The sequence below is a fragment of the Bos javanicus genome, chromosome 17 (assembly GCF_032452875.1).
Source record: "Bos javanicus breed banteng chromosome 17, ARS-OSU_banteng_1.0, whole genome shotgun sequence".
Taxonomy (NCBI): Eukaryota; Metazoa; Chordata; class Mammalia; order Artiodactyla; family Bovidae; genus Bos; species Bos javanicus.
In genome coordinates this window covers 70,279,321-70,300,729 of record NC_083884.1, presented here as the reverse complement: position 1 = coordinate 70,300,729, position 21,409 = coordinate 70,279,321, and the positions used below count along the sequence as shown (strand labels likewise).

Below are 21,409 nucleotides of genomic sequence, written 5' to 3'. Positions count from 1 at the left end.
TTCCCTTTTCTGGGGGACGTTGCCAACCCAGGGATGGAACCTGGGTCTCCTGCATTGCAGGCAGATTCTTTACCATCTGAGCCATACCATCTGAGTTACCAGGGACTGTGGCTTCTGCCAGTCACATTTAAACATGGTCAAAAATCATCATTTTAGCAATCCTACTAGAGTAAGGATTATTCTTGTTTTGCATTTGAGAAGACTGAAGTTCAAAGAGATTATTACATGCCAGAGGTTACACAGCTTCAAGGCAGCTTCAAGGCACCGCTTCAAAGCGGTAAGATTTATCTGGCCACATGATTAGTGCTTTTAACCATTAGGCAACACCAGCTGTAGTCAGTTTTACCTTTAAAGGCTTGTTTCCTTGTATATATGCCAGAAGGTTTACTTTCCGTTTTGAAAGTCTTCAATTTTAGACTGGGCTTCCCTTGTGGCTTAGCTGGTAATGAATCCGCCTTCAATTCAGGGAGACCTGGGTTTGATCCCTGGGTTGGGAAGATCCCCTGGAGAAGGGAAAGGCTACCCTCTCCAGTATTCTGGCCAGGAGATAAATTTTAGTTTATCTCAGTGAACCTCTTAAATTGAGGATTCTGGGATATTTCATTTCTGTTGCTATTTTATGGCTTATTGAAAACAGAACAGAGCAGAGGGAAAGAATTGAACCTCAGTTAAGTCTCTTGTTTGAAATTGGAGAATTTTCTGGGAATTTGCCTTACTGTGTTGAACTGGAACCACTTGCTTGCATAAATGTTTTTGAGAGTCAGATGTATCATTTTGGAAGCTCTGGAATTTATTATCTGGATCAGACCTTAGAAGTTGTTTACTTTTGAATGTATCCAGTTCTACGAGAAGAAAATATGAAGCCCAGAACACCTAGATAAGTTTTTGGTTTGTAACCAGTTTCAAGACCTTTATTGTGACCGGACTGGAAGTTCATTTCTAGAGGAAACAAATTTAAAATTTTTCAGAAAATGTGACTTGTTAATGGTAAGGATGGTAGATGTGTCCACTGGGTTAAGTGGTATGGTGTTAACCTTCAGAGAAGGGAGGGTTTCCCTTCTCCCTTTTTATAATTAAAAAAACACAAGACCATTTTAGGCTGTCTGATATCTATAAATTGCCATGGTGTATATTGTGAAAGAAATGAATCCTTAGCACCCATTTAGCAGAATCCAGGATAGAAGGGTAGGAATCAGTGTGATGCAGTAGAAAGAGCATGGGCTTGGGAGCCAGCCAGGCTTCTCTTTGCTTCCTGGCTGTGTTCTTGGGTAGGTCTACTTATATGAGCCTCAGTTTCATCATTTACAAAACAGGACTAATCTGACAATGTTTATGAGGATTGTATAAAATAATGTTTATAAAGTAATTAGATTGCACATAGTTCATAGTAAATATCAAATAGATAATGACAGTTATTTGTTCTAGTTATAATATTAGCTCATATAAACCAAAAATTGGTCAGTGTGATAGCAACTTGATGTTTGGGGATGGTCATTAGGGCAGATTAATTTTTAATAAGTTCGGGAGCATCTGTTGAAGATAATAAACACCTGCTTAGAATTATTATTGTTTTGGTATTGTTCTACATTAACTTGATTATATCAGTAAGGGTTTGAGGCAGGTCTGGGAAATTCTAACATGAAAGTCTTAGGTGAATTTCTTTAAAATACTGCAAATTGGTGATACGAGATGATTGAAATTAGGGTTTTTGAATAAAAATAGTTTTATGATTTTACTGCTGTTTGGTGTGGTGGGTTTTGTGACTGCTGCTGAAAGTCCATGAGCAGTCTAGGTGCTAGATTCAAGATGGAGTAATAGTCGTGATGTTCCTTTGGCAGAAGGTACATATCTTAGGTCATTCTGTTTGCAGTATTGTTAAGCGGTTTGATAGAGCAGGGTGCTTATGGATAAGATGCCTGCTGTGTATGTCTACTCCTGTTGGCACATTTAAAAGCTTACTGTCCCAGCCATTTGATATCTTTGAGTTGTTTTATTGATATGGGAAGTGAAGGTAGAGGAACCTTTCAACTTTACGTTTCTTGTGATTTATATTCCTGTTGAAATATGGGTTCACACTACATATATTAAAGCCTTTGAATGTAAAAAGGTTGCCCTGGAATTTTTCAGCTTTATTTTCTGGCAGTTAAGGCAATTAACTCTGGACTGCATATCTAAGAACTCAGTATTACTGTGTGATGGGGTTATAAATATTCTATTGCTTTCAATTCAGACTGAATATAAATAGACCGTTTTCCTTACATAATGAGTAGATTTAAACTTGAATTTGTCATTGGAAATGCTGAGATGCAAAGCTATTTTGATTGTGGCACAATTGGTATAAAAGCCACAATCAGTTGAAAGTGAAAGAGTTCGTTAAAAATCTTTGTCTTTTTCCAGATGGTTGATCTTTCTTGGATTACATGTAAAGAATCTTTATGTCTGTGAAGAAAGGAATTTCCTTTGTTCCTTATATAAATAACTCTAAACTGCTTGCTAGCAACGAGTGCATCTCTTTGAATATTATTTGAAAAAAAGGGAAGATCTTTTATAGTTGGTATTTTTTTTTGTTATGATTTGAGAGATATTTCGAACTTTAGCATTTATTAGTAGGATCAGTTGAAGGTTTGAAGATTCTGAGTGTCGCCTCTGACCTTAGCAACAGTTGTCGCAAAAGGCCCCTTTTGTGAAGTGTCAGTGCACATCATAAAAACACCCCTTAGCTACGTTGAAAGATAGGTTAACTTACCTGAAATCCGTTTTGTGGAACAGCATTGATACTGTGTGGAACAACGAAGACATTTGGGATGTTTTTAGATTCTAAATATACAAAGCAGTTTTCTAATTGTGTAGAAAACAGTGAAAACTTAGCCAGAAGTGCTTTGTCCTTTCCTTTTTGAGATGTTACTGAATTCTGAATGTCTTTAATTTTCATGTGAAGTGACAAAAAATAGGTTTTGTGAGAAGCCATTGCTATATCTGGGTTTTTTTTTTTATTTCTTTGCCTGGATGGCAGAGGTATCAGTTTTCCAGATTATTCATAGTCACCACTGTCACTACCATAGGCCAGATATTTCATTTTTCCTTTATTTCTACACAGATTGTAGTCTCAGATTGTATTCTTGTGTCCCCCACCCCTACCCTAGGAGCTTACTTCTGAGATTCCTTGAATTCAAGGAAATGAGAAGTATTGCAGTGGAATTTGTTATTTTACATTTTAACCTTCAAAAAATTTTAAAATGTATAGAAAACTAATTCACTTCATAAGTTACTTAGTCACTGCAAAGTCAGACAGGAAAATGGTTGGTTGAAAGCTTTAGAGCAAATACTAGTTTTTACTTTTAACTTGTATTACTTTCAGCAAATCAATTTATTTAATCTAGCTTATTTCTCCAAATTTAATACATGGAGTGATATGCAGAAAATTTTTTGTTTCTTCAGTAGGTAATTTGAAGAATTTAGGGTGATACTTTTGGAGACAAAATTTTTTGAATAATTAAAGATATAGATGTTTTATGCAGGTTTTTTTCCTTGCGAAAATTTTTTTATTTCATGTAAAATAATTAAGAATTAGATTTAGAGGAATTTGAGGTCTTTTCAGGGAAATTGGAGATTAAATTTCTACTTTTTGTTAAAGCATGGTACTTCATTTGGATCAGCAACAGATATATTCACTGTTCTCATGGGGAAAAGTTCTTCCTAAAATTCCAAGGACTAGTAGTTTTAATTTAAAAAATTGCATTTATAAAAATTTGAAGATTTATTTGAGGAAAAAACTGTTCCTGGACAGTTGAGTTTTGGTATTTATTTTATAAACAAGTGTTTTACAATTTGTTTTGAACAATACAGTAAGTACTCACAAATCCTAGATGCTGGCTCTTTAATATTGGTATATTCTAAATATATATAGAAATTTTCACTTCATCTATTGACTGAAACTTTGTATACAAAAAAATTAACTGGAATAATATGTTTTTTTTTTACATTATGATAGTAATATATTATGTGGGTTAATGCTTACAAAAGTAAGAGTTTCTTTATTTCCCTGGCAGTCCAGTGGTTAAGACTGCTGTTCCATTGCAAAGGGCATGGGTTTATCCATATGTTTGCACCACAGGGCCAGGGGAAAAAAAAAAAAATTCTAGGTGGTTCTAATGAGGGCTATTATGGGAAATAGCACAAATTAAAGACGGTGTAAATAGAGGAAAACATGCATTAATACCATCTTTATTGTGCTGTGAATATGGTAATTGTGAATTTATCCTACCTAAATTTTGAGTAGCCTCCTAGAGGAGGAGATGACCATTGGCTATCCTTCTGGAAGGGACTAACTTGAGCAAGGACCCTAGGAGACCACGCCAAACCTTTTTCCTCTTAGGAAGGGGTTGTTCAGGAGTATTATGGATTCCTTTATGTGGAGAAAGTTTTGGTTTTGGCCAAAATCAGGGAGCATCAAAAACTGGGTTATTTTCTCCTTTCTCCCTACTTTCAAGTAGAGTATTTTTGCATATAAATTACACAAGACTGAATGGTTTTTCACCAGTAAATCATCACAAAGGTATTGGTAAAGCTAAATGGTAATGATTTCTCCATTGAGTGTTCTTACAGATGTGCAAAAACTGACAGCCGGTAAAGGCAATGATAAATAAAACATAGATATTTTTCTAGGTAGAATATGAATAGTGAAAAACATTGCTTTAGCAGTAGTACATCTGAGCTCTAGAAAGAATTGTGGAGAAGTTTAAAACTTGAGTAGTGTAAATTGATGCAAGTAGCAATTTTAGTTTTTTCTCCAAAAAACCTTTTAAATATTTTATAACCTTGACATTTTATTAGAACTATAGCTTAATTCATAATTCTTTTGCTGATTCTTAATATTTATCATTTCAGAACCACTCATGAATTCTTGTTTGGTGCTCTTGCTGAACTAGTTGATAATGCAAGGTATGTAGTCCTCAGGTGTGCAGTCTGTTCTTGAAAACTTATTGGGTTTTTGTGATCTCTGATCTCTGAAGGCTTGGGAGGAAGGCAGTTCTTTTGCATATGTGACTCACTCCTAGGAGGCATCTTACCCAAAAAGTATTTTAAATAGCACATTGGTTGATAATCCATTCATTTGTATGTTGCAGACTAAAAATAGTGAACTTACAACCTCCAAAGCTACTTTCCCTGTGTGTTAGAACAAGATGATTGTTGTGAAACACAGGGAATTAAGATAAAAACTTAGGGATCTAATTACTAGGACAAACTGTTTAAATTTGCGCTACCAGGACAGTAAACCATCTATGTCTTTAAAATTATTTCAGAGTTCTGTGTCTTCCCAAAATGTACAGTCAGCCCTCTGTATCTGCAGGTTCTGCATCTGTGGATTCAAGGAACCACAGATCGAAAGTATTGGAAAAGTTCCAGAAGGTTCCAAAGGCAAAACTTGAGTTTGCTGCTTGCTTGCAACTATTTACACAGCATTTACATTGTGTTAGTTACCATAAGTAACATAGAGATGATTTGGAGTGAACAGGAGAATGTGCATAGATTATATGCAAGTGCTACACAATTTTATAGAAGGCAGTTGAGCATCTGCAGATATTGTTGTCCTTGGTGGTCTTAAACCAGTCCCCTGCGGATGCTAAGGAGTGAGTTTTTTTGTCAGATTAGACTAGTTGATCAAAGCATCTTCCATTGTTAGCAGCTGTGCTTGGAAGAAATCATTCTTCAGCACGGTGTTATACTGAGTTCTTAGTGATAGAAGCCTCTAAATGTTACTGTGCAAGACTGAAAAGAAGTTTGGATTGGTTCAGGGATGGTGAAGTCCTAAATCAAAAGTCTGCCTATAATTATATCACAGATTTCTGAATGCACACATAAAATTCAGACATGGTGTTTATTGACCAATATGACTAATGAAGAAGAAGATGATAAGAGTTGACAAAAATACTTTCTAAACAGATGTCCAATTAATGACATAATGGTAATTATGTCTACCTATGTCTACCGTTATACTTTTATTGTTAGTATTTACTGGACTGCGCATGGAAGTGTGCTAGTTAACAACTTGTTTAACCTGAAAAGCCCCATTTTCAGTGTTTTTCAATTGTTTCAGTCCTGGTTGACTCAATTTTTATATTTAAAAATGTAGCTTAATGGAACTATGTTTGAATTTGCCACTTGTTTAGTGATATGACAGTGTGTTTTGGCAGGCTGCTTTTTTATATATTACATGGTGAACTGGAGATTGCCTGGGAGTGTATGTTCCTGCTCATACACATACTTTGCCGATCTCTTCTGTTTTTGAAATGTTTTTATGTTTTTGGGAATAAGTAGCTGTAGAGTTGTATGGATTTGAGTGGATTATTTTGCATTTAAAAGCACTGAAACTCAGCGCCTCATTTTCTTTGCCTGCAGTTGGCAGAATTGGGCTAGATTACTTTCAAGCCTTTATGGAAGACTTCACTGATGACTGAGCTTTTATTTCAGCTGATGACTGGGACCTAATGGGGTGCCCTAAACTTCCTTTCAGGTTTAGGGAGGATAAGATTATAGGCTCATGAGTCAGTGTACTGACTGTAGTGTATATACCGTAAGACCTGATTTTCTTAGGCTTTGTGGCAGAGTATTGTTTTCCTTTTTTTCTCAAATCTTGGTGAGAAAGAACAATGGATGAAATATTGGAACATTGTTTATGATCGCAGTCAAACGAGTGATTGGAGTCATTTAGTGTGTAAAGGAATGTTCTTATTTATCCTCTAGCTGTTTTCACTGTGAAATTTTTATTTAAAAAAAGTGTATTCAGACCCTATGTATCTTGCGATTGTTTTAAATAACTTGGAGCTCCAGAGGTGTTTCACAGACATATAAGGAAAAGTGTGTTACCAAATGTAAAAGTATATCTTTAATGTATATAGAATTTCTTTTATGATTTCCTGAAAATAGATTCAAAATAGTATGTATCCCACTCAATACTGTGCATCTTGATGGTTATACTTCATATTCTCATTTGAATATTGATTTTTTTTCCCCCAACTTTGCAGAGATGCTGATGCCACGAGAATTGATATTTATGCAGGTAAGACAGATACCAGTCTTCCTTCTCATGCCCATTTCCCAGAAGAATTTACTGTTGTGCCTAAAAGTAAATGAGTGGGAGATAACTAGTTTCTGGAGTCTGGGTAGACAGCCTGATTACTCCAGGTTATTAGGCAAGACAGGTAGCCCTGATCAGGTATTTAATAGAAATCAAGAATATTGGTATTAAGGGAACTACTGCGAGGTGCCCAGATCTATCAGTCAGTTCACTTCAGTCGCTCAGTTGTGTATGACTCTTTGCAACCCCGTGGACTGCAGCACGCCAGGCCTCCCTTTCCATCACCAACTTCCGGAGTTTACTCAAACTCATGTCCATTGAGTTGGTGATGATATCCAGCCATCTTATCCTTTGTCGCCCCCTTCTCCTCCTGCCTTCAGTCTTTCCCAGCATCAGGGTCTTTTCAAATGAGTCAGTTCTTCACATCAGGTGGCCAAAGTATTAGAGTTTCAGCTTTGTCATCAGTCCTTCCAATGAATATTCAGGACTGATTTCCTTTAGGATGGACTGGTTGGATCTCTTTGCAGTCAAAGGGAATCTCAAGAGTCTTCTCCAACAGTTCAGAAGCATCAGTTCTTCGGTGCTCAGCTTCCTTTATAATCCAGCTCTCACATCCATACATGATTACTGGAAAAACCATAGTTTTGACTAGATAGACCTTTGTTGGTAAAGTAATGTCTCTGCTTTATGCTGTCTAGGTTGGTCGTAACTTTTCTTCCAGGGAGCAAGCATCTTTTAATTTCATGACTGCAGTCACCCATCTGCAGTGATTTTGGAGCCCCCCAGAATAAAGTCTCTCACTGTTTCCATTGTTTCCCCATCTATTTGCCATGAAATGATGGGACTGGATGCCATCCATGATCTTAGTTTTCTGAATGTTGAGTTTTAAGCCAACTTTTTCACTCTCCTCTTTCACTTTCGTCAAGAGGCTCTTTAGTTCTTTGCTTTCTGCCATAAGTGTGGTGTCATCTGCATATCTGACGTTATTGATATTTCTTCCAGCAATCTTGATTCCAGCTTGTGCTTCACCGAGTCCAGTGTTTCTCATGATGTACCCTGCATATAAGTTAAATAAGCAGGGTGACGGTATACAGCCTTGATGTACTCCTTTTCCGATTTGGAACCAGTCTGTTGTTCCATGTCCAGTTCTAACTATTATTTCTTGACCTGCATACAGATTTCTCAGGAGGCAGGTCAGGTGGTCTGGTATTGCCATCTCTTTTAGAATTTTCCACAGTTTATTGTGATCCATATAATCAAAGACTTTGGCATAGTCAATAAAGCAGAAATAGATGTTTTTCTGGAACTCTCTTGCTTTTTCTATGATCCAGTGGATATTGGCAATTTGATCTCTGGTTCCTCTGCCTTTTCTAAATCCAGCTTGAACATCTGGAAGTTCATGTTTCACGTACTGTTGAAGCCTGGCTTGGAGAGTTTTAAGCTTTACTTTGCTAGTGTGTGAGATGAGTACAGTTGTGAGGTAGTTTGAGCATTCTTTGGCATTGCCTTTCTTTGGGATTGGAATGAAAACTGACCTTTTCCAGTCCTGTGGCCGCTGCTGAGTTTTCCGGATTTACTGTCCTACTGAGTGCAGCACTTTCACAGCATCATCTTTTAGGATTTGAAATAACTGGAATTCCATCACTTCCACTAGCTTTGTTCGTAGTGATGCTTCCTAAGGCCCACTTGACTTCACATTCTAGGATGTCTGGCTCTAGGTGAGTGATCACACCATTATGGTTATCTGGGTCTTGAAGATCTTTTTTGTATAGTTTTTCTGTGTATTCTTGCCACCTCTTCTTAATATCTTCTGCTTCTGTTAGGTCCATACCATTTCCGTCCTTTATTGTACCCATCTTTGCTTGAAGTGTTCCCTTGGTATCTCTAATTTTCTTGAAGAGATCTCTAGTCTTTCCCATTCTACTGTTCTCTATTTCTTTGCATAGATCACTGAGGAGGGCTTTCTTATCTCTCCTTGCTATTCTTTGGAACTCTGCTTTCAAATGGGTAGATCTTCCCTTTTCTACTTTGCTTTTTGCTTCTCTTCTTTTCATAGCTATTTGTAAGGCCTCCTTAGACAACCAATTTGCCTTTTTGCATTTCTGTTTCTTGGGGATGGTCTTGATCCCTGCCTTGTGTACAATGTCACGAACCTCTATCCATAGTTCTTCAGGCACTCTGTCTGTCAGATCTAATCCCTTGAGTCTATTTCTCACTGTATATTCGTAAGGGATTTGATTTAGGTCATACATGAATTGATGCTTTTGAACTGTGGTGTTGGAGAAGACTCTTGAGAGTCCCTTGGACTGCAAGGAGATCCAACCAGTCCATTCTGAAGGAGATCAGCCCTGGGATTTCTTTGGAAGGAATGATGCTGAAGCTGAAACTCCAGTACTTTGGCCACCTCATGCGAAGAGCTGACTCATTGGAAAGGACTCTGATGCTGGGAGGGATTGGGGGCAGGAGGAGAAGGGGACGACAGAGGATGAGATGGCTGGATGGCATCACTGACTCGATGGACGTGAGTCTGAGTGAACTCTGGGAGTTGGTGATGGACAGGGAGGCCTGGCGTGCTGCAATTCATGGGGTCGCAAAGAGTCGGACACGACTGAGCGACTGATCTGATCTGAGTGGTCTAGTGGTTTTCCCTACTTTCTTCAATTTAAGTCTGAATTTGGCAATAAGGAGTTCATGACCTGAACCATAGTCAGCTCCTCGTCTTGTTTTTGCTGACTGTATAGAGCTTTTCCAGAGCTATGTATCTATTTAAAGAAAGCCACTGGGATATTAATTGGGTTGATGCAGAGTGAAATGACCAAGTACCACTGATTTTCTTGATTGGAGTTAGCAGGTGGCCAGGTTTGTGGGGTTCGTAGTTTCTGCAGCCAAAGAAAGATCTTGTTGAAGGCCATCTTATCCCTCTGTAATCTTGGTGAGGACAAATCCCAACTTGAAGAGCTGCTGGTGTGAGTTGTACAAAACAGTTGTGTAACTGGATTGGCACTGAGGTTTGCAGAGATGTTCTCAGGCAGAGGAGTCAGGTGGGAAATAGGGCTGCTTTGCTTAGAATTTTAAAATATTGACACCGTCTATTATTTTTGCCTGACTGGCTTTGCTCTTTGGCAGTAAAGTCCTTTCTTTGTTATGGAGTATGTATAGCAGTGATAGAAATCTTAGTCATTGTCGTTGCCCTACTGCTGCTGCTGCTGCTAGGTCGCTTCAGTCGTGTCCTACTCTGTGAGACCCCATAGACGGCAACCCACCAGGCTCCCCGTCCCTGGGATTCTCCAGGCAAGAACACTGGAGTGGGTTGCTATTTCCTTCTCCAATGCGTGAAAGTGAAAAGTGAAAGTGAAGTCGCTCAGTCGTGTCTGACTAGTAGCAACCCCGTGGACTGCAGCCCACCAGGCTCCTCCATCCGTGAGATTTTCTAGGCAAGAGTACTGGAGTGGCGTGCCCTTGCCTTCTTTGTTGCCCTACCCACCTTTTAATAAACAGCTTGCTTTCTGCCTGTTCAGTGTTTGTACCAGCACATTTTTTGTCATTTGAGTGCTAAAAATTTGGAAGTGGAAAAGAGGAAGATGGCTTTTAAATCCAGTTTGGCTGGCATTGCCTCACTTTTGAAAAACTTGAGTTTTTATGGGAATGTATGGTTATCATATAATCCCCCTTTCTCTTTACAGACCCATTTTGATCAATGGAAATAAGCCCTCAATAGAAAGTAATTCTTAGAACTTCCAGTGTCATATAATTGTAAAGAATATTCCCAGATACGATTTCCTTCTGCCTGATACACTTTGGAGGAAAGAAAATACTCAAAACAGTTAAAAATCAGCTATCCTGCTTAAGTTCTAAAAACCTCTGTTCAAAAGGCTCTGCCAAGTGGTGAAAATAAGACTTCTTTTATTTTTAGAAGAGAATAACAGGAGAATGGGTCATAACATAAGAAAGTTAGAAGATGGTTTTTAATAACCCTTAGGCCAGGTGGAACTTTCTTGCTTTTTCCATGATCCAGCGGATATTCGCAATTTGATCTCTGGTTCCTCTGCCTTTTCTAAAACTAGCTTGAACATCAGGAAGTTCATGGTTCACGTATTGCTGAAGCCTGGCTTGGAGAATCTTGAGCATTACTTTACTAGCATGTGAGATGAGTGCAATTGTGTGGTAGTTTGAGCATTCTTTGGCATTGCCTTTCTTTGGGATTGGAATGAAAACTGACCTTTTCCAGTCCTGTGGCCATTGCTGAGTTTTCCAAATTTGCTGGCATATTGAGTGCAGCACTTTCACAGCATCATCTTTCAGGATTTGAAATAGCTCAACTGGAATTCCATCACCTCCACTAGCATTGTTCGTAGTGATGCTTTCTAAGGCCCACTTGACTTCACATTCCAGGATGTCTGGCTCTAGATGAGTGATCACACCATCGTGATTATCTGGGTCGTGAAGATCTTTTTTGTTACAGTTCTTCTGTGTATTCTTGCCATCTCTTCTTAATATCTTCTGCTTCTGTTAGGTCCATACATTTCTGTCCTTTATCGAGCCCATCTTTGCATGAAATGTTCCCTTGGTATCTCTAATTTTCTTGAAGAGATCCTTAGTCTTTCCTATTCTGTTGTTTTTCTCTATTTCTTTGCATTGATCACTGAGGAAGGCTTTCTTATCTCCTTGCTGATCTTTGGAACTCTGCATTCAGATGCTTATATCTTCCCTTTTTTCCTTTGCTTTTCGCTTCTCTTCTTTTCACAGCTATTTGTAAGGCCTCCCCAGAGAGCCATTTTGCTTTTTTGCATTTCTTTTCCATGGGGATGGTCTTGATCCCTGTCTCCTGTACAATGTCACGAACCTCATTCCATAGTTCATCAGGCACTCTATCAGATCTAGGCCCTTAAATCTATTTCTCACTTCCACTGTATAATCATAAGGGATTTGATTTAGGTCATACCTGAATGGTCTAGTTGAGAAATCTGTATGCAGGTCAGGAAGCAACAGTTAGAACTGGACATGGGACAAAGACTGGTTCCAAATAGGAAAAGGAGTACGTCAAGGCTGTATATTGTCACCCTGTTTATTTAACTTATATGCAGAGTACATCATAAGAAACGCTGGACTGGAAGAAGCACAAGCTGTAATCAAGATTGCCGGGAGAAATATCAATAACCTCAGATATGCAGAGGACACCACCCTTATAGCAGAAAGTGAAGAGGAACTCAAAAGCCTCTTGATGAAAGTGAAAGTGGAGAGTGAAAAAGTTGGTTTAAAGCTCAACATTCAGAAAAGAAAGATCATGGCATCCGGTCCCATCACTTCATGGGAAATAGATGGGGAAACAGTGTCAGACTTTATTTTTGGGGGCTCCAAAAATCACTGCAGATGGTGACTGCAGCCACGAAATTAAAAGACGTTTACTCCTTGGAAGGAAAGTTATGACCAACCTAGATAGCATATTCAAAAGCAGAGACATTACTTTGCCAACAAAGGTCCGTCTAGTCAAGGCTATGGTTTTTCCTGTGGTCATGTATGGATGTGAGAGTTGTACTGTGAAGAAGGCTGAGCGCCGAAGAATTGATGCTTTTGAACTGTGGTGTTGGAGAAGACTCTTGGGAGTCCCTTGGACTGCAAGGAGATCCAACCAGTCCATTCTGAAGGAGATCAGCCCTGGGATTTCTTTGGAGGGAATGATGCTGAAGCTGAAACTCCAGTACTTTGGCCACCTCATGCGAAGAGTTGACTCACTGGAAAAGACTCTGATGCTGGGAGGGATTGGGGGCAGGAGGAGAAGGGGACGACAGAGGATGAGATGGCTGGATGGCATCACCGACTCAATGGACATGAGTCTGAGTGAACTCTGGGAGTTGGTGATGAACAGGGAGGCCTAGCGTGCTGCTATTCACGGGATCGCAAAGAGTCGAACACGACTGAGTAACTGAACTGAACTGGAGGCTGGGTGGAGGTATCATTCGTGCACCACAGTAGGTCTCCCACCCCAGAGTGCTTCAGTGAGGAGCAAGAACTACCACCTCTGGAAGAAGTCGAAGCTGTTTACATCATCGCACAGATGGCAAAGCAGAGAATATGTCTCCACTGCAAGTGATGTGGAAGGGGAAAAAATCATCCTGTTTTGGAAGAAGCTTTTTTTTTTTTTTTGGCTGTGTAGCTTATGGGATTTTAGTTCCCTGACCAGGGATTGAACCTAGGGTCACAGCGTGAGAGCCAGGAATCCTAGCCACTGGACAGCCAGGGAATTCATGGGAAAAACTTTTTTTTTTTTTTGGTGGTGTCACAATTTTATTTTATTATTATTATTATTTTTTTTTTTTGCCATTCTCCCAAATCTTCCCACCCTCTCCCTCGGAAAACCTTTTAAAAGAGATCATCTCTGCTCCTGTTTACCACCTTTGACCTTTCATTTCAGTCTTTCAGTCGTTTACCACCTTTGGTGGGTGGATTTCAGCAAAGACGCAGTGCTTTCACTTGGAATGCAACAGAGCAGTTGGATTTCAATTTAAATGCAAATGGCCCAGTGTACTTTTATTGTGTGCTCAGTGTTACCTGTTGTGCTTTGGGAGGACTTTGGGAGGAGTCCAGAGAGTATGAGGTGGGGCCTTTGCTAAATTGCCATTAGAGAATTTAGTTGTTTATCGGAGACAGGACTCCACAGTTGATTAGGGAAGAATAACTTGATCTAGAGGGAACTGTCAAGGTAGTTACGGATTAAATGGCATGATAGAAGCACTAAGCACTCTACCGTTTTGGGAAAAGACTTCATTTACTCCGAGTGCCTTGAGACTGGGAATCTTGACTGAGGTGCCCCAGCTTCACACTCTTCTACCTCAGTGTTACATTAGCACATTCAATAGAAATAAAAGCTACCTCATTTTACAAGTAGGATAATAGAATTTGTTGTTGTTCAGTTGCTCAGTTGTGTCCGACTCTTTGTGACCCCCTGGACTGCAGCACTGCAGGCCTCCCTGTCCATCACCAACTCCTGGAGCTTGCTCACACTCATGTGCATCGAGTTGCTGATGCCATCCCATCATCTCATCCTCTGTTTTCCCTTCTCCTCTTGCCTTCAGTCTTTGTTAGCATCAGGGTCTTTTCTAAGGAGTCAGTTCTTCGCATCAAGTGACCAAAGTATTGAAGCTTCAGTTTCAGCATCCAGTCCTTCCAATGATTTCCTGTAGGATTGACTGGTTTAATCTTGCAGTACAGGGGACTCGCAAGAATCTTCTCCAACACGACAGTTCAAAAGCATCAGTTGTTTGGCGTTCAGCCTTGTTTATGGTCCAACTCTCACATCCATACATTGACTTCTGAAAAAACCATAGCTTTCACTCTACGGACCAATGTCGCTAAAGTAACGTCTCTGCTTTTTAATATGCTTTCTAGGTTTGTCATAGTTTTACAAAGAGCAAGCGTCTTTTAATTTCATGGCTGTAGTCACCATCTGCAGTGATTTTTGGAGCCCAAGGAAATAACGTCTGTCAGTGTTTCCATTGTTTCCCCATCTATTTGCCATGAAGTGATAGGACCGCATGCCTTGATCTTCATTTTTTTTTTAATGCTGAGTTTTAAGCCAGCTCTTCACGTTCATCAAGAGGCTCTTTAGTTCATAAAGGACAAACTGTATGGAGCACAATAGAATTAATAATATAATATGAAGTTTTTGTTGTTAATCTATCAGGGAACGTATTTTCCTGTCTCCCTTTCTAAAAGTAGCTTGATCCTGAACTTAGAAATCTTCCCAAACATCAAATGTAGTTTGAATTTGCCACAAATTCACATTACAGCTTAAAGAAGGGTGAGAAAGAAACCAGACTCCAGTACCCAACGTGTTCCTGTTAGATGGGGCCAGACTAGAACATGCCTGTCAGACTGTGTTTTTATTGACTTTCTGGACTTCCTTCGATAGGGACTGCTGTGCTTCAAAGAAAGATTCCTCTTGTGATGCCAGGTCAGTGGTTAGTAAATGGAAACTTAGAGCAAATGCAGCTGAAATGAATACTGTTCAAACAGATTGCAGAGTACGATGAATAACTTGACGGTCGTTCTGTTACAGCCTCTGCTGAGGACAGCGTTATCTTGTTACCTCTGACGGTTCACTTAAAGCTCCATTTTATGTCTCCTCCAGCTTCTTTTTCCTGTTCTTCCCAGTGGGAGCTGGATGGAGGAATGTTGCAGTAATTGGGAGAAGCCAGACTTGGTCATCTAGGGGTAGCTTAGATGGGCCGCCTCCCACACGGTTCTGTGATGTCCTAAGCTGCCACCAGCATCTGAGGCCAACTGCACAGAAGGCAGTTTGGCTCTGTCCTCCTCTAGGATGTATGCTGAGAGGGGGCGCAGACAATCCCCAGCTGCCCAGAGCCCCTCCTCTGTCCAGAACTCCCACCAGCTTCATAGAATCCTTTCCTCGAGGCTTCGGATGTCATTCAGTTGGTTGATTAAAGTGAGTAGAAGGTGTGAGGAATGCATGTCCTAACTGCTGGAACGTCTGGGGGTTTTGTTGCAGGCAGGGGAGCCTCTAGTTCTTGCTAACTCTAGCTCTGCTTTACAAAGAGTGGTCCAGTAGTGGACAGTATTGGCATCACCTGGGAACAGTTTAGAAATGCAGATGGAGACCTCAGATCCTCCAGGGTGGAGCCCAGAATCTGTTGTAACAAGCTCTTCAGGTGATTCTTAAACGCACACTGCTTTTGCTCGAGCTGACGCTCTTCTCTGTCTTCTGCTTAAACCCTCCTTAACCATATGCTTGCAGGGGATAGTGTCCACTGGACTGGAAGCTCCCTGAAGGCAGTGGTCATAGTGGCATTGTTCTTGGCTATTATCTTCATTACAGGGCCAGGCACATCAAATAAATGTGTGATTGTGAAGCCTTGTGAGGATGCCATACTGCCTGGTTTGGTTTGGTTTTGTTTACGACGTTGAAGGAGTTACTGCCATGTCAGCTAGTCTGTCTTGGCTGCACATGACCATGGACCTGAACACTGCTAGACGCTTTCAGGCTGTGTGTCATTTATATGGCCAGGAGGACCCTCCATAGGTGTGTCTCTTAAACGGTATGAAAAAGATTTAAAATGAAGTCCTTGAGCAAGAAAGGGATCTCAGAGCCGGCGTTAAGAGATGACTGTGTGTTAAAACAGCCTGTGAGTCCTATTCTACCAAACGCAAGGGCCTGGAAGCAACTTCCTAGGTAGTGTTCAAGAAATACCAGTAATCCTTGGAGATTTTTCAGATGCACTTGGCTTGAACCACTTTCTAGCTCCCAAAGCAGAGTCTTCATGTGCATCTTAGGCTAAATCATCAAGCAAATGGCTCTTGGCTACATTTAGAACACTTCCTGTACCATGCTCTGTCCCTGACCCAGTTGAGTCTCCATCTGACACTTTGCTTCCTCCAGAAGAAAACTGAAGATTTTTGTCCCTTTTCTGCACTTGGTTCTGCTTACTAGATCTCATTTGGATTCTCCAGACTGATAAAAGGCTCTGCCACAAGGAGAAATTTTCTTATCTACAAGTCGGGCTTCCAGGAAGGTCCTTATGCTTAAACTATCAAGAAGCATTTGTTAATGTTTCAGTAAAGTTCAGCCATGAAATTAAAAGACGCTTGCTCCTTGGAAGAAAAGCTATGACCAACCTAGATAGCATATTAAAAAGCAGAGACATTACTTTGCCGTCAAAGTCAAAGCTAGTCTAGTCAGAGCTATGGTTTTTCCAGTAGTCATGTATGGATGTGAGAGCTGGACTATAAAGAAAGCTAAGTGCCAAAGAACTGATGCTTTTGAATTGCAGTGTTGGAGAAGACTCTTGAGACTCCCTTGGGCTGCAAGGAGATCAAACCAGTCAATCCTAAAGAAATCAGTCCTAAATATTCATTGGAAGGACTGATCCTGAAGCTGAAGCTCCAATACTTTGGCCACCTGAAATGAAGAACTGACTCATTTGAAAAGACCCTGATGCTGGGAAAGAGTGAAGGTGGGAGGAGAAGGGGACGACAGAGGATGAGATGGTTGGATGGCATCACCGACTTGATGGGCATGAGTTTGAGTAAGCTCCGGGAGTCGGTGATGGACAGGGAAGCCTGGCGTGCTGCAGTCCATGGGGTCACAAAGAGTTGGACACGACTGAGCGACTGAAGTGAACTGAAAGTTCAGCTTCCTGAACAGCAAGTGATACTTGAAAATTTCTGTGGCTTATTGTACTTTTGAAATAGCATTTTAAATTACATTAACCCATTTAAGAGGCAATTATAATTTACTTGAATCTTTAGCCGGAGGGGAGGACAGAGCATTTTAGACTGAGATTCCCTTGCTTAGGTAGTTGTATAAAGTTGGCAAACTGTAGCTTGGTGGAGATAGAAATGTCCTCAGTTAGGAACTAGACTCCAAAGCCAGTTTGGACTTATCTCTGTAGCACTGTAAACTGGCCTTCCTCCTTTTAGTGTACATGGTCTCCTGATTCCAAGACCTGCGCTGTTCCTCCTTTGCCCATGTCAGCCTCGTGACTGGAGTCGAAGGGCACCTTGGAAACTCGTTTAGCAGCCCTTTCCCTATTTGGGAGACTCTTCTGTGGGTTCGTGGTGTACTTGGACCAGACTACTCTGAGTGACCACTTGTTGCTGCAGCAACGGCCGCTGCAGGGGGCTTCTTTTTTCCCTTGGAATGGTGGCCTTACTCCGTGGGGTTCCTTCCCATCAGCCAGGATGCCTGGCCACAGCTGCACCGTATTTTACTGTCCAGTGACTGCCCCTCCTCCCAGGCCCTCCGAGCAGGTGCAGGGGGAAACCAGGCAGCTCTCACTGCGCTCCGTTCGGTCTCGCTCCTGGGGTGAGGGGTCTTGGGTTGAATGAGGCTCAGACCTTTGAGTTTTGAGAGCCTGGGAAAGAAAAGTAAACTTTCCCGTTTGCCTCTCCCCTGCTGGCATTGCTAGAAGGAGAAGACCTTTTTGGGCCCAGCTCCACAGGGATCCGCCTTCCAATCATACCCAAGTCACTGCCCTCTGGTGGGTAACCGCCTAGTAATGGCAGCTCCTGCTTTTACAGAAAGGCGAGAGGACCTTCGAGGAGGATTTATGCTTTGTTTTTTGGATGATGGAGCGGGAATGGATCCAAGTAAGTGATGGGCTGATTGCTTCTTTTGGGGAGGATGTAACTAAGCATTTTTATAAAATGCTTATTGTGTTAATTTGTTTTTCTGTTGCCTCACTCTTGTGACTAGAAGGGTGAGGGCAGTTTCTTGCAACATCTCAGGCTTAATTCCACTCCCAGATTTGCCAGGTCTTGTCCTAATGTGGGAGATAGGATCTGAATGGCAGCCTTAAGTCCGTCAGGCTACCTGTCTGTTGACATTGGCTTGCATAACATCCTGGAGCTGGAACTGTGGTGGCCTGCCCCAGCCTAGTTAGTGCGTTCTGGTAATGGAACTAGGACCTCGTGATGGTGGTGCTGACAGGCCAGTCGGAGGTTTCCTCCATTTGCCTCCCAGTTGTGAATTTCCTGGCAGAGGTTTTCAGTAGACAGACAGCCCCGCTTGGATTTATTTTTGAGAGCCTGGGAAAGAAAAGCACACTTTGCCCTTTCTCTCTCGCCTGCCTCTTCAGGTGATGCTGCCAGCGTGATCCAGTTCGGGAAGTCGGCCAAGCGAACGCCTGAGTCCACCCAGATCGGGCAGTACGGGAACGGGTTAAAGTCGTAAGTATACCAGAAGCCCGTCACAGGACTCAACAAAATCAAGCGTTGCTCTCCCTGTCACTTCATCACCTTAATCCTGGAACAGGAGGACAGTCAGGAAGGGGTGGTGGTTAGGGACTTAGCAACTGATGGCCAGAAACGTGAACTAAACCAACTTTCGGTCTGGTTTACGCCACAGATGAAAGAGTGTGAATTTCCAGAACCGTTGAGGAGGAGAATCTGTAGGCTTCTCTGAGCACTGTGTTCTGGAAGGGTGCCTCCCCTCTGGTTGGAAATTCTCATTTGTACCTGTGATTGAGGATGCTCGTGGTCGTTTTGTGTGCTGGGGATGCATCTGAGGTGGTGAGGGTCTCCCGGTGCAGCATTGTTCCCAGAGCAGCTGGCATGCTTTGTGCCAGGCACTGGGGATCCAGGGTGAGAGACCCAAAGCCTCCCCCACATGGAGGGCCTGGTTGCTGCTCACATGTCCTGCCAGGCCCTGTAGCAGGGACTTACCTTATGTCTTCATATCCCTTGGGACTACTTTCTCAGTCCCTTGGTTCCCACTTGTTTGGTGTGTGGAATGTGTTGTTCTGGTTTTGAGCAAAGCCCCAAGAGAAGGGTTTCTATTTCTGAAATGCTCACTTCCAGCTGTACATACCTTTGGATGGAATAAGATTTATTGGGATTAGAGTTTGTACAGATGGAGTTCTGAGTCATGTTTCTGGTCTTGCTGTGGAAGCGTGTTGTGTTCTTTGAGGGTGTGTTTGGCCGGGCGGCAGCATCGGCTGTGCGTCTGTGCAGCAGGCTGGGGCTTGTGCGGGAGAGAGACGATGCCTCCCACGACTACACAGACCTAACGCCTGGACTTCCCACTCGTCTCTCAGTGTCAGGCACTTAGCACGTGCTGGACACTGTGCTGAAAAACTTCACCTGGGTGATGTAGTTTAATCCTCACCCAAGCCCTGTGAGGTGCAGGGCTTCAGATGCAAAAGCAAGGTTTATCTGGGTGGAGTGACTTGCCCAGAGGTGTGAAAATGCCCAGGGGCTGAGGTGTGCACCACGTCTTTCTGATGGCAAGGCCGGAGCTGCTGTCTGCCTCACTTCAGTCAGATGAACCAGGGTTCGGATGTGATATCAGTCACTTACCCTCTGAGGCTCGGCTTCCTCCTTTGTAACGTGGGGTGTAACGCATGTGAGTGGGTTAAGAACTACGTGCTCTCGCTCAGGGCCGTGAGTGCCCTAGCCTGGTTTCTCACTTCTGATTTTCTCTCTCCTTCTTTAATCTTTCCATGCTAAATTTTTGGCCTGCTTTGGTGGACCTGGGGTAGGGTCTGGGAACCTTTCTTTTGCCCCTGACGTGTTCCCTAGGTGATTCTGGTGTGGTCATCTAAGTCTCCAGCCACTGATGTGTCAGATGTAAGAAGCCTGGACTTCCCTCCGGGATGGTAGGCAGCCTCCTCCCATGTGGTTTCATCAGCTCTATGGCTGCAGACAAGCCCTTTCACCTCTCTGAATGTCTGCTTCCTGCTGTAAAATATGGGTTTCTAATCCCTGACATTCTTCCTTACTGAGCAAGTTTCGGGAGCAGATGAAATGTGAGTCTGAAAGTGCTTAGAAGACCAGGAAGGAAAACACACAGAAGTTGGGAGTGTTGTCATCAGCGTATTTTAGTAGAACGCCTTTTGGGGAGGAGCCATTGAGATGGGGCCATCTAGTGTTCAGACTGAATTCATTTTGAGGTGAATTTAGAAATTAAGAGTTTCAGGAGGAAGTGATTTGTGGTGAGAAGAGGGCTAAGAAGCAGAGAAGTCAGCAGAGAAGTGGCATTTTTGAGTGGTTGCTATTTATTTCCCCTCCAAGGTCAGGATCAAAGACAGAGGGAAGAGGCACAAAAGGGAGGTTTTGCCAAATTAGGGCATGAGCAGGCTTTGACAGAAGGCAAGCTGGCTCGCCGCATTTTGCCTCTGGTAGGCTTCAGGGAGGAGAAGGCGATGGCACCCCACTCCAGCACTCTTGCCTGGAAAATCCCATGGATGGAGGAGCCTGGTAGGCTGCAGTCCATGAGGTCGCTAAGAGTCGGACTCGACTGAGTGACTTCACTTTCACTTTTCACTTTCCTGCATTGGAGAAGGAAATGGTAACCTGCTCCAGGGTTCTTGCCTGGAGAATCCCAGGGACGGGGGAGCCTGGTAGGAGGCCGTCTATGGGGTCGCACAGAGTCGGACACGACTGAAGTGACGCAGCCGCAGCAGCAGCAGGCTTCAGGAGGAGGACCATGGGATTGTGTGGGGGAGGGAGCATTGCCAGCGCCTCGAAAAACGGAGAACGAGAGACATAACTTGGCAGCCCCCAGGGTGTCTCTGGATAGTGTCCTAGAGTTTTCCCGAATGTTTGGAGAAGTGGGTCATGGCATTCACTCGTGTGCTTGGCATGCCGGCCCGGCTTGTGTTTGTACACAGAAGAGAGTAATAAGGTTTCGCACCACCATCACCGCCCTGGGGTCTTAGAGGACTAATAAGGTAACAGAAGCTGCTCAGGAGACGGGAACCGCGTGGCCATTGTTCGGTGGGCACCCCTCCGCCAGGGTTTCACGCTTTTACCCTGTTTCATATTGTTGGGAAAGGTGTGTCCTTGTCTGCTCCTCAGAAGGATTAACTCGGCCAAGTT

General features: G+C 42.3%; 1 protein-coding gene across 15 annotated transcripts in view; it reads left to right on the top strand.

The window, feature by feature from the left end:
- The window catches only part of MORC2 (MORC family CW-type zinc finger 2), a 42,931-nt gene that overhangs the window by 3,153 nt on the left and 18,369 nt on the right, over positions 1-21,409 (top strand). For 13 of the 15 annotated variants that reach the window (XM_061385390.1, XM_061385379.1, XM_061385389.1 and 10 more), the window contains 4 exons: positions 4,888-4,941; positions 7,026-7,060; positions 18,113-18,181; positions 18,670-18,760. In XM_061385390.1, coding sequence (XP_061241374.1) covers positions 18,142-18,181; positions 18,670-18,760 — 131 coding nt within the window. In that variant the 5' untranslated portion in view covers positions 4,888-4,941; positions 7,026-7,060; positions 18,113-18,141. Of the gene's footprint in view, positions 1-4,887; positions 4,942-7,025; positions 7,061-14,682; positions 15,522-18,112; positions 18,182-18,669; positions 18,761-20,707; positions 20,880-21,409 lie in introns of those variants that run through there. The other 2 variants (XM_061385391.1, XM_061385392.1) reach the window with 2 other exon arrangements.